General features: G+C 47.3%; 1 protein-coding gene across 1 annotated transcript in view; it reads left to right on the plus strand.

Moving 5' to 3' along the window:
* Nucleotides 1–17292, plus strand: part of ChT (choline transporter) — an 85013-nt gene that overhangs the window by 46833 nt on the left and 20888 nt on the right. The window contains exons 4-8 of the mRNA XM_070104318.1: nt 1251–1358; nt 10374–10529; nt 10882–11030; nt 16758–16916; nt 17030–17159. Coding sequence (XP_069960419.1) covers nt 1251–1358; nt 10374–10529; nt 10882–11030; nt 16758–16916; nt 17030–17159 — 702 coding nt within the window. The remainder of the gene's footprint in view (nt 1–1250; nt 1359–10373; nt 10530–10881; nt 11031–16757; nt 16917–17029; nt 17160–17292) is intronic.

The following is a 17292-nucleotide window of genomic DNA, read 5'->3' on the forward strand; positions in this document are numbered from 1 at the left end:
AAACTGGTGCTGCATACTCCAGTATGGGCCTGACATAAATGGTATACAGTCTTAAACGAATCCTTACTGAGGTATCGGAACGCTATCCGTAGGTTTGCCAGGCGCCCGTATGCTGCAGCAGTTATCTGATTGATGTGCGCCTCAGGAGATATGCTCGGTGTTATACTCACCCCCAGGTCTTTTTCCTTGAGTGAGGTTTGCAGTCTTTGGCCATCTAAACTATATTGTGTCTGCGGTCTTCTTTGCCCTTCCCCAATCTTCATGACTTTGCATTTGGCAGGGTTAAATTCAAGGAGCCAGTTGCTGTGTGTGTGTGTGTGTGTGTGTGTGTGTGTGTGTGTGTGTGTGTGTGTGTGTGTGTGTGTGTGTGTGTGTGTGTGTGTGTGTGTGCGCGCGCGCGTGTGTGTGTTTGTGTGTGTGTGTGTGTGTGTGTGTTGGGGTCACAACTGCAATGACCCGGGTTTAATTCAGGGCGAGATGATACCTGTCCTGTTTATCTAGTAGTAAGTAGGTAGCTGGGTGCTACATTCCTTGTATCTACTGCTACTGTTCACTTAACAGTAAGTAGGTACCTGGGTGTTAGTCACCTTACACCTGCTGTCACTGTTATACTACCAGTATTACTACTACTACTGCTTCTCTTCCTTTTTCTCCTCCTCCTCCTCCTCCTCCTCCCCTTCCTTCAATCTTCTGCCATGGAAAGAGTTAAATATCGTTCTTCAAAGAGCTTAGAGTTGACAGGAAATTACCCCATCCAGTCTTGTTGTATTGACCCGCCTCTCATCTCAGAGACTTCCTTGTTTTCTCCCGATGATAGTGCAGTTCCCGACGTTTGATGCCCTTGCTGGGAACGACGGCCCAATTTTCCCAGAATCTCTTGTATTCCGGGACAATTGTCCCTTAATGGACTTGCGTTACACCCTTAAGGGAAAATGTTATGATATTTGCATAGCTGCTGCGCCACTTGTCAGGATTATTGGACTTTAAGTTCCATTATACAGACACAGACAGCTTATTGTGTTGTTATGGGTGGTAATTTAACGTTCTACACACTAAGAATATTATATTTGGTTAGAATGTTAGGTTTTGTTTTTCGAAATCCTCCCGGAAGGATTTTGATACAGGAAAGAGGAGAGGCTAGAAGCCAACATGAACATTATCTTGAAGTAGGCTATCTGTATACCCTCTTAGTGACTCTTAATCATTATTGCAAGCTACCGACTGGTAACACTGTTGTTTTGTTGTTGCAGCAACCTGGGTAGGAGGAGGCTACATCAATGGCACTGCAGAGGCTATCTTCAGCAGTGGTCTTATCTGGTGCCAGGCACCCTTCGGCTACGCTATCAGTCTTACCCTTGGTGAGTACTGTGACATTATTACCTCTGTGCAGTTCTGAGATGTGTATCACACCACTAGGAACATCCTCGGCCCTGACCATTTCTTCACACAATAGGACAGGAAGGAGGCTACAGGACTCCTCAGAGAGTAGACTAGCGAAGAAATCTTTACACAGTGTGACTTTGTCAATGGTCCAAGTCGGACCGAAACGTCGTCGTAAGCTTCTCTCTTTTATGTGTGGGTTATTTGTGTATTGTGTATGTGCGGGTTATTTGTGTATTGTGTATGTGCGGGTTATTTGTGTATTGTGTATGTGCGGGTTATTTGTGTATTGTGTATGTGCGGGTTATTTGTGTATTGTGTATGTGCGGGTTATTTGTGTATTGTGTATGTGCGGGTTATTTGTGTATTGTGTATGTGCGGGTTATTTGTGTATTGTGTATGTGCGGGTTATTTGTGTATTGTGTATGTGCGGGTTATTTGTGTATTGTGTATGTGCGGGTTATTTGTGTATTGTGTATGTGCGGGTTATTTGTGTATCGTTCCAGTCACGGTATTGTGCCTTGTTGTTATTTAAGAAATCTTTCCTGGAGGAGAGGACACTAAGATGGATAATCTTCCAACCAGCTCATTCTTACAACAATGTTCCATAAATACTGCACGAGCATTCTGTTCCAGTGACGCTGGTTCCTTCCTTTATCATCCCCTTCCTGTCTAATTCTGCATGTTCTTGCCTCTTGTAATAAAAAATTAATATAATCATAACCATAATTTTTAAAGTGTTGGAGTGGTAAGCCAGTGGAAGGCCTCGGTCAGATGACCAAAAGCTCCAGCTGGATCATATGACCCGCGTCAGGAAACACTTGTCCTGTTTCCTGACAAACCTTACCTAAGCAGACGATGTAACATCCCCCAATGAAAAGCAGGGGAGCCACTAGCACGATAAAACACTAAGTGTCAGGGGCCCTATTACAACCTAGGATTTCAAATGGCCTGTTATCCCAGGTGTAATGGGAGCAAATAAACACAGTAGAAAAAGTTTAGACTTATATTATCCTTCACCAATTATAACAGCAATATGTACACTATGTACAGTGATAAATATAGTGCACTCCACGGTAAGCAAGGCAGAAATAGAAGCCACAAGATAGCAGACCGTGCTTCAACCAGCTCTAGAGTGGGAATGACAAGGGCAGACAGGAGAGCGGTATCCACATAACCTCTGCGATTGTCAATCCCACCTTCTTATTGGCTAGAACCTGGTCACTAGTTGAACGATGGGGCCCCATCATCAACTCTTAGCAACCTGGTTCGCTGGTTGGGGGAGATAGCCTGTAAATGAGGGTGTGTCCATGCGCCGAATAAAGGTTACGTACTCTTTGCATGCCACACCCCCACCCCCGAGAAGGCTCAGGATTAGGCTGCCACCTCCCAGTGGTAACCGTGCCGCCATGGCACAAAATAATGGGACCGCCTATCCTCTCCACCATCCAACTCTTAGATAGAGCTCAGCTTTCCTAGTGCCTGAAAGCCAAACCCTAAACTCAGAGTGAGACAGCAGTCAGATAAGCCAACATAGGTCCAAGATACAAGCGGACGGTAGCCCGTATCCCCTCACTAAAAAAAACCCCCACATCAGGGGATAAAAAAAAGAGCTTGAAAGGGGTTACCACAAATACATCCTAACCTAAATAAAATAATAAACTAGACTCTTGACAAAGAGTCTGCCAACACATTTTCTTTGCCGGCAATGTAACGAATTTTGAAGTTATAGGGCTGCAGCCTGAGCGTCCAACGCATAAGCCTTGTGTTGTGATTCTTCATGGCTTGGAGATAGACTAACGGGTTGTGATCACTGTAGACTGTGACCACCTGCGATGTCTGGCCCACATAAACATCGAAATGCTCCAAAGCCATTACCAGCGCGAGGGCTTCTTTTTCAATGGTAGAGTAAGCTCTCTGATGTGGCTGGAACTTAGCTGAAAAGTATGCTACAGGCTGCAACTCCTTGTTCCCGATTTGTAATAGTACCGCCCCAACCCCAGACTCACAAGCATCAACCTGTAATGAAAAAGGTTTGGAGAAGTCTGGAGACAGGAGAATGGGTGCAGAGCACAATAATCTTTTTGCTTTATTAAAAGCAGTGTTACAATCTGACGTCCAATTAAAGGGAACTTTATGACTGGTAAGAGAGGTAAGAGGGGCTACAATATCTGAGAAATTCTTACAGAATCTTCTGTAAAATCCTATCATGCCTAGGAAACGTTGAAGAGATTTCCTATCATGAGGAACTGGATAATCTTTAATCGAAAGAACTTTAGCAAGTTTAGGTGCAACATTACCACTACCTACTTCATGGCCTAGAAAAGTGATAGTGGCCTGGCCAAAGGAAGATTTAGACAAATTAACTGTTAATTGGGAATTCTTAAAGGTCTCAAACAGAGCTTTAAGTCTAAGTAGGTGTTGATCCCAAGTATCAGACACCACAACAATATCATCTAGGTATGCTGCCGTGCCTTCAAGTCCTTTAATAGCCTGATGGATGAGTTTCTGGAATGAAGAGGGGGAATTTTTCATTCCGAAGGGGGTAACTGTATACTGATAATGACCTCCTGGAATTACGAAGGCAGAGATTTCCTTCGCCTTATCTGTCAAAGGTACCTGATAGTAACCTTTAAGGAGATCTAATTTGGACACAAAAGTAGCCTTACCCACAAAGTCAATTACGTCATCCAGACGAGGAAGAGGGTAAGCATCTGTAATTGTGACCTCGTTCACTTTACGGTAGTCTGTGCACATACGAAACCCTCCATCAGCCTTCTTTACTAGGATGCACGGTGAAGCCCATGGACTAGATGACTCCTCCACTAAACCATGTTCTAACAAGAAGTCTACTTCCTGCTGAAGTAGCCTTTGCTTTTCAGGATTAGCTCTGTAGGGGGAGAGTTTAATTGGTTTAGATTTTCCCACATCTACATCATGGTAACCTAACGTACATTTTTTCGGCACATCCGAAAAAATATTAGGATATGACTGTAGAAGCTCAGTTAAATTTGTTGCTTGTATTTCAGATAATCCATCCATTAACGGGCTAGGATCCTTGAGGAGGACAGAATTTGAAAGTTTAGTATTAATTTCAGAGATAGAGTGCAAAGAGTCAGAGTCGTCCTCAGAGGTAGAGGACAGAGTCATTACTGGGACTTTATCTGGTGTATGAAAGGCCTTGATTTGATTAATGTGGTAAGTTTTTGTTTTTGAGGTCTTATCAATGGGAGCTACCACATAATTTAAATCAGATAATCTACTTACAATCTGCATAGGTCCCGTATATCTAGCTTTCAAGGTGTGGCCAGGTATAGGTTCCTGCACCAACACCTTGTCTCCTGGATGGAAGGAGCGGAATTGTGCACTTTTGTCATACCTCTGTTTCATCTTACTTTGAGCTATTTTTAGGTTAGCCGTGGCTAACTCACGTGCCACCTGCAACCTTGAAGACGGGTTGTAGAGTGCTGAGCTTACGTCTTCTCCCATCCATCCTTCTTTGAGCACCCGAAGAGGACCTCGTACATTGTGCCCAAAGATCAGCTCAAACGGACTATACCCTGTAGACTCTTGCACCGTCTCTCGTACTGAGAACAGCAACAATGGTAGAGATTCATCCCAATCTGTCGGAAAGTGCATGCAAAAACTTCTCATCATTGTTTTTAATGTTTGGTGGAATCTTTCCAAGGCGCCTTGGGACTGAGGGTGATAGGCAGTGGATAAGTTGTGAATTATCCCTAACCTAGTTAATACTTCCCTAAATGCTTTGGCAGTGAAGTTAGTACCTTGATCACTTTGTATAGTTTTAGGAATGCCAAAACAAGAAATGAATTTTGTTAAAGCTTTGAGAATAGCTTTAGTATTGATACTACGCATTGGGATCGCTTCAGGATATCTGGTTACTTTATCCATAATTGTAAATAAATACTGATTTCCAGACTTTGACTTAGGTAGTGGACCTACACAATCTATAATTAAATCTGCAAAAGGTTCTCCATCAGCAGGTATGGGTTGGAGAGGTGCAGGTTTAATAGAATGTCCAGGTTTTCCAACTTGCTGACATTCTCGGCAACACCTAATATGATTCTTCACATCTTTCTTTAATGTTGGCCAATAAAATTCTTTTGTGATTCTATACAAGGTTTTTGTAATTCCTAAGTGACCTCCTGATGACGTATTATGAGCTATATTTAATATCTGAGGTCTATACTTGGTTGGAACCACTAACCTGTCGTATAATTGCCGGCCCTCTGTCTCCTTACCAGTCTCAGTGCATACCAAATAATCATTTTTAACTTCATACTTGACTGGATGACCCAAAGAGGATTTACCCATGGCTGCCTCAAAAGTGAATTTTAACGAAGGGTCCTTACGTTGTTCCTCCCGGAAGGACAGTCCCTCGGGCATGGAAACAGAGACATCTGGCAATCCTGCAACCTGGGAATAGGAAGGCTTGATCGGGGTCTGTTCACTTGATTTACGAGACTCCGGCCGGTGTGTCTCATAAAACAACGTGGCTATTCCGAGATCGGAGTCGTCCAAGGATAGGTCAACATTCTCCCCAGACAACCCTTGGGATGTTGCCCGAGTTATGGCCAACACTGGAGAAGCATTAATCATTATAGGTTCAGGACACGAAGTAACAGTAGTAATGTTATTACCCAGTAATAACATGGCATTTTTCATGGGAAATCCTTTTGAGATACCTACAGTCAAGTACCCAGTGTAATATTTGCACTGTACATAAATTTTATGCAAAGGAACAGAATATATAGTTCCTCCATAGGCTTCCAATAAAACTGAGGAATTCAAAGAAGTATTCTCTGAAAGGGGTAATATTCCTTCTCTGACAAGTGAGCAATATGCTCCAGTATCTCTAAAGGTATTTACTTTAGTTGGTTCTGAGTTTTCCTGAAGGGAAATAAGACTTTCGCAATAATAAGGGGCCATACCTTTTTCTACTTCTCTAGGGGACATGTTACTAGGGATATTAGAGATTTTCCCGATGGGTTGAGGTTTTTGGGGGCAGTTGGAACTGATATGACCTACTTTATTACACCTGAAGCAGACGACAGGCTTGCCCTTTACTCCCTGATGACGTTGCAAGTGGTGTCGTTCTGGCTGGTGCCTCTCAGAATATTGTTGTCGAGATGCTCCATAAGTAGTTTGCCTCTCCGCAGGGGGACCATATGTTGAGAAGCGTGGCTCACCAGGTGACTTGGTTGGATGTCGTAGACGCTCTCCCTCCGGCTGGCACTTCATTCTCCAATGTTGTCGATCTCTGCTCACGCCAGACTGTTGAAAAGAGAGACGGGACCGCTCGGACAAGGAGCGGTTCGTTTCGAAGGTATCAGCCAACCTGGCCGCCTCCAATGCAGTGGTTAAGTCACGATCCTGCAGAAAGACACGAACCTCTGGTCCCACAGACTCCAGCAGGTTATCAATCAGAATAAGCTGCACCAGCTCCTCAAAGTTAGAGACACCACTCGCTTTATACCAGCTGGTAAAAGCTTTGGTTTGCTGTCTCACAAAGTCCACCAGGGATTGACCAAGCTGCCGCCTGTTCAATTTGAAGGTCTTACGATATTTAGCTGGGATACATGTATATGCTCCCAACACTGTGGTCTTCACTACTTGATAATCAGAGAATTCAGCGTCAGTTAATACCGACGTAAATTCCTGTGCCTTACCCAATAATGCTGTATGAACCAACGCTGCCCAGTGCTGTTCCGGCCACCTCAAGGCTCGAGCCTGATTTTCGAAGCTTTCGAAAAATTGCTCTGGTTCGGCCTCATTGAAGCGGGGAACAAGCTGTACTGCTTTTTGTAAACTGAAATCGTTTACAGAATGCGAAAACTGCCTCCTTTCTCTTTCCCTATCAAATTCTTCCCTTGCGAATGCTCTCTGTTCCCTAGTTTGCTCAAGATTGATTTTTGCCAGCTGAAGTGCCAACGACGCTGATTCACCCTGAGACAACCCATGTGCACTATACTGACCATTTTGCTCCGTAGGTGTATCATCTTCCTCCTGCGAGAACATAGTAGTTTTTTCCCTAGCTCCCGTAGAGGGAGGAGTCTGATGTGCCATCTCTTCTTCAATAAGTATGTCAGCAATAAGTGAACGCAGTTGCGCAGCTGTAAGAGTGCGTTTATAGGGAATGCCAATGGAACGAGCAATTTGCCAACAACGCTGTAGGGACAATTTAGGTAGGTTATGCAAAGTATATGCCGACACCAGGCGTCTGACTCGTCTAGGTGGCATAAGTTATTCGCTATGCACAGTACGAATACCCCAACGTAACACGTTAATTTGCAGAACACGCTTAGCTATGCACAGTACGATTGCAGAATACGCATACAAGCAAAGCCGACTGCACACAAGATTGACCGTAGCGAAGCGAGCACACTGAACAAGCTAGTAGCGAGCTGTTGAACGATCACACAATAGCAAGGCTGATCATAAGCAACTGACACAATGTTCCTGCTACAAGCTTCACCCTAAGCTCAACCGTTTCTCTAAGTCCGGCTCTCGGACAGGCTACCCATATTACAACCTAGGATTTCAAATGGCCTGTTATCCCAGGTGTAATGGGAGCAAATAAACACAGTAGAAAAAGTTTAGACTTATATTATCCTTCACCAATTATAACAGCAATATGTACACTATGTACAGTGATAAATATAGTGCACTCCACGGTAAGCAAGGCAGAAATAGAAGCCACAAGATAGCAGACCGTGCTTCAACCAGCTCTAGAGTGGGAATGACAAGGGCAGACAGGAGAGCGGTATCCACATAACCTCTGCGATTGTCAATCCCACCTTCTTATTGGCTAGAACCTGGTCACTAGTTGAACGATGGGGCCCCATCATCAACTCTTAGCAACCTGGTTCGCTGGTTGGGGGAGATAGCCTGTAAATGAGGGTGTGTCCATGCGCCGAATAAAGGTTACGTACTCTTTGCATGCCACAGGCCCAAGACTGTTCAATTGCCTCCCAGCAATATAAATAGACCCATGACTGTCTTAAAGAAGGTGCTAGACAGGCACCTGAAGTCAGTACCTGACCAGCCAGGCTGTGGTTCGTACGTCGGGTTGCGTGCGGCCAACATTAAAAGCCTGGTTGATCAGGCCCTGATCCCCCATGAGGTCTGGTCACAGACCGGGCCGCGGGGGCGTTGTGGACTTCAGTCCAAAGGTTCTTCTAAGTAGGAAACATCAGCATTTAAGGTTTGAAGTCGATCGAATGAAGCATTCACAAATTATCGCATAAAAATCAATCCAGTTTTCAAAATATTCTTAGCATACACCACTGGCGAAAGTTTCAGTCCGATCAGGTGAAGCATTCTCAAGTTATTGAATAAAAACCAGTTTAAAAATTCTGAGCCGAGCAGAAGAGGCTTTCTCAGCTTATCCAACAAAATCCAAAATCGTAAAAAAATATATATTAAACCGACTACAGGGCCCCCTGCCCATGCCAGTAGCTGCATCAACCTATCCTCTTTGTCCATACGTGGTGCCGAATTAACATACGAAAGGATAATCATACAGTACGGCGTGGAATTACATCAAAATGCTAATTTGCATACAAATCATTCTTTTGTAAGAAATAAATGACAGCATTTGGCATAATTACTTTGTGAATTGTTCCTGGGGACTGAGTACACTTATTCCCTCGTCTACTGAGTACGTTATTCGCTCATCTACTGAGTACATTATCCTCGCATCTGCTGAGTACGTTATTCTTATGTACCGAGTATATTATCTTCGCATCTATCGAGGATAATACTCTGTCATTTCAGCCGGTAGATCGCTTCAACACCTGGGTCGAGTGATCTGCTATCTGAGTAGATTCTACCTACCAACATCTACCCCCATCAACACCCGTGTCATTAGACAACACATGTTGTCGCTGGTGTTGCCCATGTTGCGTGTGCAACTGCAGGGAGTTGAAGAGTGAAAAATTGAGTGCAGGCCCATGTCAACCAGATTTTGTGTCCTGTTGAAGCTGGTGCCGTCAACAGAACTCCCGTTAACGGGATGTAATCCGTTTACCTGTTGAATTTCACGGCATTTACGAGTGAATCTGAGTTGATGGCGTACTGATTTTTTTTTGTGATGGATATCCCCTTGCGGGGTATAACTAAGGGGGTAGGAATCCAGGTAATCGGTTTACATTCCCCTTCTTTATGGGGGTGTACCTCACTGACTCCCATTTCCATGGCGCTTGTCCCATGAAAATGATAATAGTCTCGAGTCTAGTCCCATGAATTGGCTAGTCAGTGCACTTTCAATGGGCAATTTGCCCTTTCTAAAGACCCAGGAATAGGTAAATTTGAAGTTCCAAACACAATGCATCCAGGGGAACCACCTATCCTTCTTGAAGACCCTTGAATAGGTACGTTTCTTACTCCAAACTCTGCATCCATTGGGACTTCCTATCCTCCAGTGAATAGGTCGATTTGCAGGTCCTATTCCTATTCCTCTAAGTGGGCAGAGTCCTTCCCAGCGAGCAGAAACCAGAAGCCAAAATTTAGAAATAAAAATTTGGGAACCGAGTATCATGTTATTCCCCGTGTTGAACGAGGCGAGGACGCCTTTGAGGGCTACTCTGAGAGACGGATTAATATTATTATAATCAAGGGGAAGCGCTAAACCCGGAGGATTATACAGCGCCTGGGGGGGGATGTGGAAGGCATTCAGGCTTAATTCGGGGAACTGGAGCACAGATCTGAGAGACGGAATTGTGCAATTTGTGTCTTGCGGAATATTAATTTCCGTCAACATTGTTTTTTGTTTGTTTTCCCACGAACCTCACTGTGGCTTGTACCAGAATGTTCTCCATATTGTGTACAGTTATTTGTACTGGTCTTCATAGTGTGTTATGTGATGTTCTTTGGACATTGTTCTTCCTGTAGGAGGATGGTCTTTGTGTACAGATTTACAGCTCCCTCATGCATGTTCTTCGGAGTGCACACCTACAGTGTTCTTCCCTCAGGAGGACTATTCTTCGCTAAGAAGATGCGGGAGGCTCGCTACGTGACAATGCTGGACCCGCTACAAGAGCGCTACGGTGCGAGGTGGGGCGCTATGCTTTACCTGCCAGCCCTGGCCGGGGAGACTTTGTGGTCAGCGTCCATCTTGGCAGCTCTCGGTGAGTGCTACAGTAATCCTTAAATCCTTAAATATTCTGGGCATCCTTGGGTAGTAGCGGTGATACCATGCATTCTGGGTATCCTCGATGACCAGTGATCGTTTGCATCCTGGGGTATCCTTGATAAATATCAGGAATCCTTCAATATCCTGCGTATTCTTAATAATGCTTCAATATCAGTCGTCTTCAGGAGAGTTAACCTCTCCTCCCAGGGCCACTATTAACCTCTCCTCCCAGGGCCACTATTAACCTCTCCTCCCCGGGCCACTATTAACCTCTCCTCCCAGGGCCACTAACCTCGTTAACCTCTGCCCTCAGGGTTATTAACCTCGTTGACCTCTGCCACCCACAGGGTCAACACTGACAGTCATCCTGGGCCTGGGTAACACAGTCTCCATCATAGTGTCGGCAGCCATTGCTGTTGTTTACACTCTCTTCGGAGGCCTCTATTCTGTCGCCTATACTGACGTAGTCCAGCTCTTCTGCATCTTTATAGGCCTGGTGAGTCTACCACTTTTACATCTTCATAGGCCTGGTGGGTCGGTGGAAATTGTTGAATTTCCAGGCTAAGAGACGCCGCTCTGCCTCAGGTCGTTGCCTATGGGAGTCCTAATTAATGAGTCCTAATTAATGAGTCCTAATTAATGGGAGTCCTAATTAATGCCTTGAAATTCTGCAATGATGTGAATATCAACTGATTTAGTCTTTCCTACGTAACTGAGCTGTCATCACCAACATTACCACCAGCAACACTACCAGCAACACCACCACCACCACCACCAGCAACACCACCACCACCACCACCAGCAACACCACCACCACCACCAGCAACACCACCACCAACACCACCACCACCAGCAACACTACCACCACCACCAGCAACACCACCAACACTACCAGCAACACCACCAACACTACCAGCAACACCACCACCACCAGCAACACTACCACCACCACCACCAGAAACACCACCAGCAACACCACCACCACCAGCAACACTACCAGCAACACCAACACTACCATCACCAGCAACACCACCACCACCACCAACACCACCACCACCAGCAACACTACCAGCAACACCACCAACACTACCAGCAACACCACCACCACCAGCAACACTACCACCACCACCAGCAACACCACCAGCAACACCACCACCACCAGCAACACTACCAGCAACACCAACACTACCATCACCAGCAACACCACCACCACCACCAACACCACCACCACCAGCAACACTACCAGCAACACCACCAACACTACCAGCAACACCACCACCACCAGCAACACTACCACCACCACCAGCAACACCACCACCACCAGCAACACTACCAGCAACACCAACACTACCATCACCAGCAACACCACCACCACCACCAACACCACCACCACCAGCAACACTACCAGCAACACCACCAACACTACCAGCAACACCACCACCACCAGCAACACTACCACCACCACCAGCAACACCACCAGCAACACCACCACCACCAGCAACACTACCAGCAACACCAACACTACCATCACCAGCAACACCACCACCACCACCAACACCACCACCACCAGCAACACTACCAGCAACACCACCAACACTACCAGCAACACCACCACCACCAGCAACACTACCACCACCACCAGCAACACCACCAGCAACACCACCACCACCAGCAACACTACCAGCAACACCAACACTACCATCACCAGCAACACCACCACCACCACCAACACCACCACCACCAGCAACACTACCAGCAACACCAACACTACCACCAGCAACACCACCACCACCAGCAACACTACCATCACCAGCAACACCAACACCACCAGCAACACCACCACCACCAGCAACACTACCAGCAACACCAACACTACCACCAGCAACACTACCAGCAACACCAACACTACCACCACCACCACCAACACTACCAGCAACACTACCATCACAACCAACACCACCACCACCAGCAACACTACCAGCAACACCACCAACACTACCAGCAACACTACCATCACCAGCAACACCACCACCACCAGCAACACTACCAGCAACACCAACACTACCACCAGCAACACTACCATCACCAGCAACACTACCAGCAACACTACCATCACCAGCAACACTACCATCACCACCAACACTACCACCAGCAACACTACCATCACCAGCAACACTACCATCACCACCAACACTACCACCAGCAACACTACCATCACCAGCAACACTACCATCACCACCAACACTACCAGCAACACCAAAACTACCACCAGCAACACTACCATCACCAGCAACACCAACACTACCACCACCACCACCAACACTACCAGCAACACCAAAACTACCACCAGCAACACTACCAGCAACACCAACACTACCACCACCAGCAACACTACCAGCAACATAAACACTACCACCAGCAACACTACCAGCAACACCAACACTACCACCAGCAACACTACCAGCAACACCAACACTACCACCAGCAACACTACCAGCAACACCAACACTACCACCACCACCACCAACACTACCAGCAACACCAACACTACCACCACCAGCAACACTACCAGCAACACCAACACTACCACCAGCAACACTACCAGCAACACCAACACTACCACCACCAGCAACACTACCAGCAACACCAACACTACCACCAGCAACACTACCAGCAACACCAACACTACCACCAGCAACACCAACACTACCACCAGCAACACTACCAGCAACACCAACACTACCACCACCACCACCAACACTACCAGCAACACCAACACTACCACCACCACCACCAACACTACCAGCAACACCAACACTACCACCACCACCACCAACACTACCAGCAACACCAACACTACCACCACCACCAGCAACACTACCAGCAACACCAACACTACCACCAGCAACACTACCATCACCAGCAACACTACCACCACCACCAGCAACACTACCAGCAACACCAAAACTACCACCAGCAACACTACCATCACCAGCAACACCAACACTACCACCACCACCAGCAACACCAAAACTACCACCAGCAACACTACCAGCAACACCAACACTACCACCAGCAACACTACCATCACCAGCAACACCAACACTACCACCAGCAACACTACCATCACCAGCAACACCACCACCACCAGCAACACCACCACCACCAGCAACACTACCAGCAACACCAACACTACCACCAGCAACACTACCATCACCAGCAACACCAACACTACCACCAGCAACACTACCATCACCAGCAACACCACCACCACCAGCAACACCACCACCACCAGCAACACTACCAGCAACACCAACACTACCACCAGCAACACTACCATCACCAGCAACACCAACACTACCACCAGCAACACTACCATCACCAGCAACACCACCACCACCAGCAACACCACCACCACCAGCAACACTACCAGCAACACCAACACTACCACCAGCAACACTACCATCACCAGCAACACCAACACTACCACCAGCAACACTACCATCACCAGCAACACCACCACCACCAGCAACACCACCACCACCAGCAACACTACCAGCAACACCAACACTACCACCAGCAACACTACCATCACCAGCAACACCAACACTACCACCAGCAATACTACCATCACCAGCAACACCAACACCACCAGCAACACCACCACCACCAGCAACACTACCAGCAACACCAACACTACCACCAGCAACACTACCATCACCAGCAACACCACCACCACCAGCAACACCACCACCACCAGCAACACTACCAGCAACACCAACACTACCACCAGCAACACTACCATCACCAGCAACACCACCACCACCAGCAACACTACCAGCAACACCAAAACTACCACCAGCAACACTACCATCACCAGCAACACCAACACTACCACCACCACCAGCAACACTACCAGCAACACCAAAACTACCACCAGCAATACTACCATCACCAGGAACACCAACACCACCAGCAACACTACCACCACCACCAGCAACACTACCAGCAACACCAAAACTACCACCAGCAACACTACCATCACCAGCAACACCAACACTACCACCACCACCAGCAACACTACCAGCAACACCAAAACTACCACCAGCAATACTACCATCACCAGCAACACCAACACCACCAGCAACACTACCACCACCACCAGCAACACTACCAGCAACACCAAAACTACCACCAGCAACACTACCATCACCAGCAACACCAACACTACCACCACCACCAGCAACACTACCAGCAACACCAAAACTACCACCAGCAACACTACCATCACCAGCAACACCAACACTACCACCACCACCAGCAACACTACCAGCAACACCAAAACTACCACCAGCAACACTACCATCACCAGCAACACCAACACTACCACCACCACCAGCAACACTACCAGCAACACCAAAACTACCACCAGCAATACTACCATCACCAGCAACACCAACACCACCAGCAACACTACCACCACCACCAGCAACACTACCAGCAACACCAAAACTACCACCAGCAACACTACCATCACCAGCAACACCAACACTACCACCACCACCAGCAACACTACCAGCAACACCAAAACTACCACCAGCAACACTACCATCACCAGCAACACCAACACTACCACCACCACCAGCAACACTACCAGCAACACCAAAACTACCACCAGCAACACTACCATCACCAGCAACACCAACACTACCACCACCACCAGCAACACTACCAGCAACACCAAAACTACCACCAGCAACACTACCATCACCAGCAACACCAACACTACCACCACCACCAGCAACACTACCAGCAACACCAAAACTACCACCAGCAACACTACCATCACCAGCAACACCAACACTACCACCACCACCAGCAACACTACCAGCAACACCAAAACTACCACCAGCAACACTACCATCACCAGCAACACCAACACTACCACCACCACCAGCAACACTACCAGCAACACTAAAACTACCACCAGCAACACTACCATCACCAGCAACACCAACACTACCACCACCACCAGCAACACTACCAGCAACACCAAAACTACCACCAGCAACACTACCATCACCAGCAACACCAACACTACCACCACCACCAGCAACACTACCAGCAACACCAAAACTACCACCAGCAACACTACCATCACCAGCAACACCAAAACTACCACCAGCAACACTACCATCACCAGCAACACCAACACTACCACCACCACCAGCAACACCACCACCACCACCAACACTACCAGCAACACCAAAACTACCACCAGCAATACTACCATCACCAGCAACACCAACACCACCAGCAACACCACCACCACCACCAACACTACCAGCAACACCAAAACTACCACCAGCAATACTACCATCACCAGCAACACCAACACAACCAGCAACACCACCACCACCAGCAACACTACCAGCAACACCAAAACTACCACCAGCAATACTACCATCACCAGCAACACCAACACCACCAGCAACACCACCACCACCAGCAACACTACCAGCAACACCAAAACTACCACCAGCAATACTACCATCACCAGCAACACCAACACCACCAGCAACACCACCACCACCAGCAACACTACCAGCAACACCAAAACTACCACCAGCAATACTACCATCACCAGCAACACCAACACCACCAGCAACACCACCACCACCACCAACACTACCAGCAACACCAAAACTACCACCAGCAATACTACCATCACCAGCAACACCAACACCACCAGCAACACCACCACCACCAGCAACACTACCAGCAACACCAAAACTACCACCAGCAATACTACCATCACCAGCAACACCAACACCACCAGCAACACCACCACCACCAGCAACACCACCACCACCACCAGCAATACCAACAGTACCACTACTACTAACACTACCACTACCACCAACGCTGCCACTACCACCACCAACACTACCACCATAGCTATACATAAAACACAATAATAATTGACGTTCTCGAAAAACAAATGAATTCCTCGTAATTATAGTCATTGTGTGTGTTAAAAATGGTGCAAATCTAGCTCCACATGGAACCATTACTCTAATATATCGTAGAAATTAATAGAGTATACCTGGAGAGGCTTTCGGGGGTCAACGGACCCGTGGCCCGGTCTTTGACCAGGCTTCTTACAATGTACAATTAATACTGTTTCTCCAGGCTGAGCTCTCTCTCTCTCTCTCTATTACAGTGGGTTACGGTTCCATTCGCTATGCGCAACGAAGCGGTGGGTTCGCTGCACCCTGGGTTCACTGACTGGCTGGGTTCCATACCCTCAGACACACCCTGGGTGTGGGGAGAGTGGACTGACTTCGCTCTCCTTCTTATCTTCGGTGGTATACCTTGGCAGGTGTGTGTGTGTCTTTGTGTACTCACATATATGTAGTTGCAGGGGTCGATTCGTAGCTCCCGGCCCCGATGTGTGCCTCTACTGTAACCCACTAAAGATTTATCTTCCCACAGGCGTACTTCCAGCGTGTACTGTCTGCTCGCACCAGTAAACAAGCCCAGGTACTTTCCTTCGCCGGATCGTTCGGCTGTTTCTTCATGGCAGTGCCAGCCTGCGTCATTGGTGCCATAGCTAAGGCCACTGGTCAGTAGACACTTTCCTGTGTTATGACACTCGCCACTCACACACACCTGGTGCGTGCCAGGAGCTAGCTCTCAACTCCCAAACATAACTCGGTAATAGCACTCCTGGCGCCAGGAGCTAGCTCTCAACACCC

The sequence above is a fragment of the Cherax quadricarinatus genome, chromosome 91, assembly GCF_038502225.1.
Source record: "Cherax quadricarinatus isolate ZL_2023a chromosome 91, ASM3850222v1, whole genome shotgun sequence".
Lineage (NCBI taxonomy): Eukaryota > Metazoa > Arthropoda > Malacostraca > Decapoda > Parastacidae > Cherax > Cherax quadricarinatus.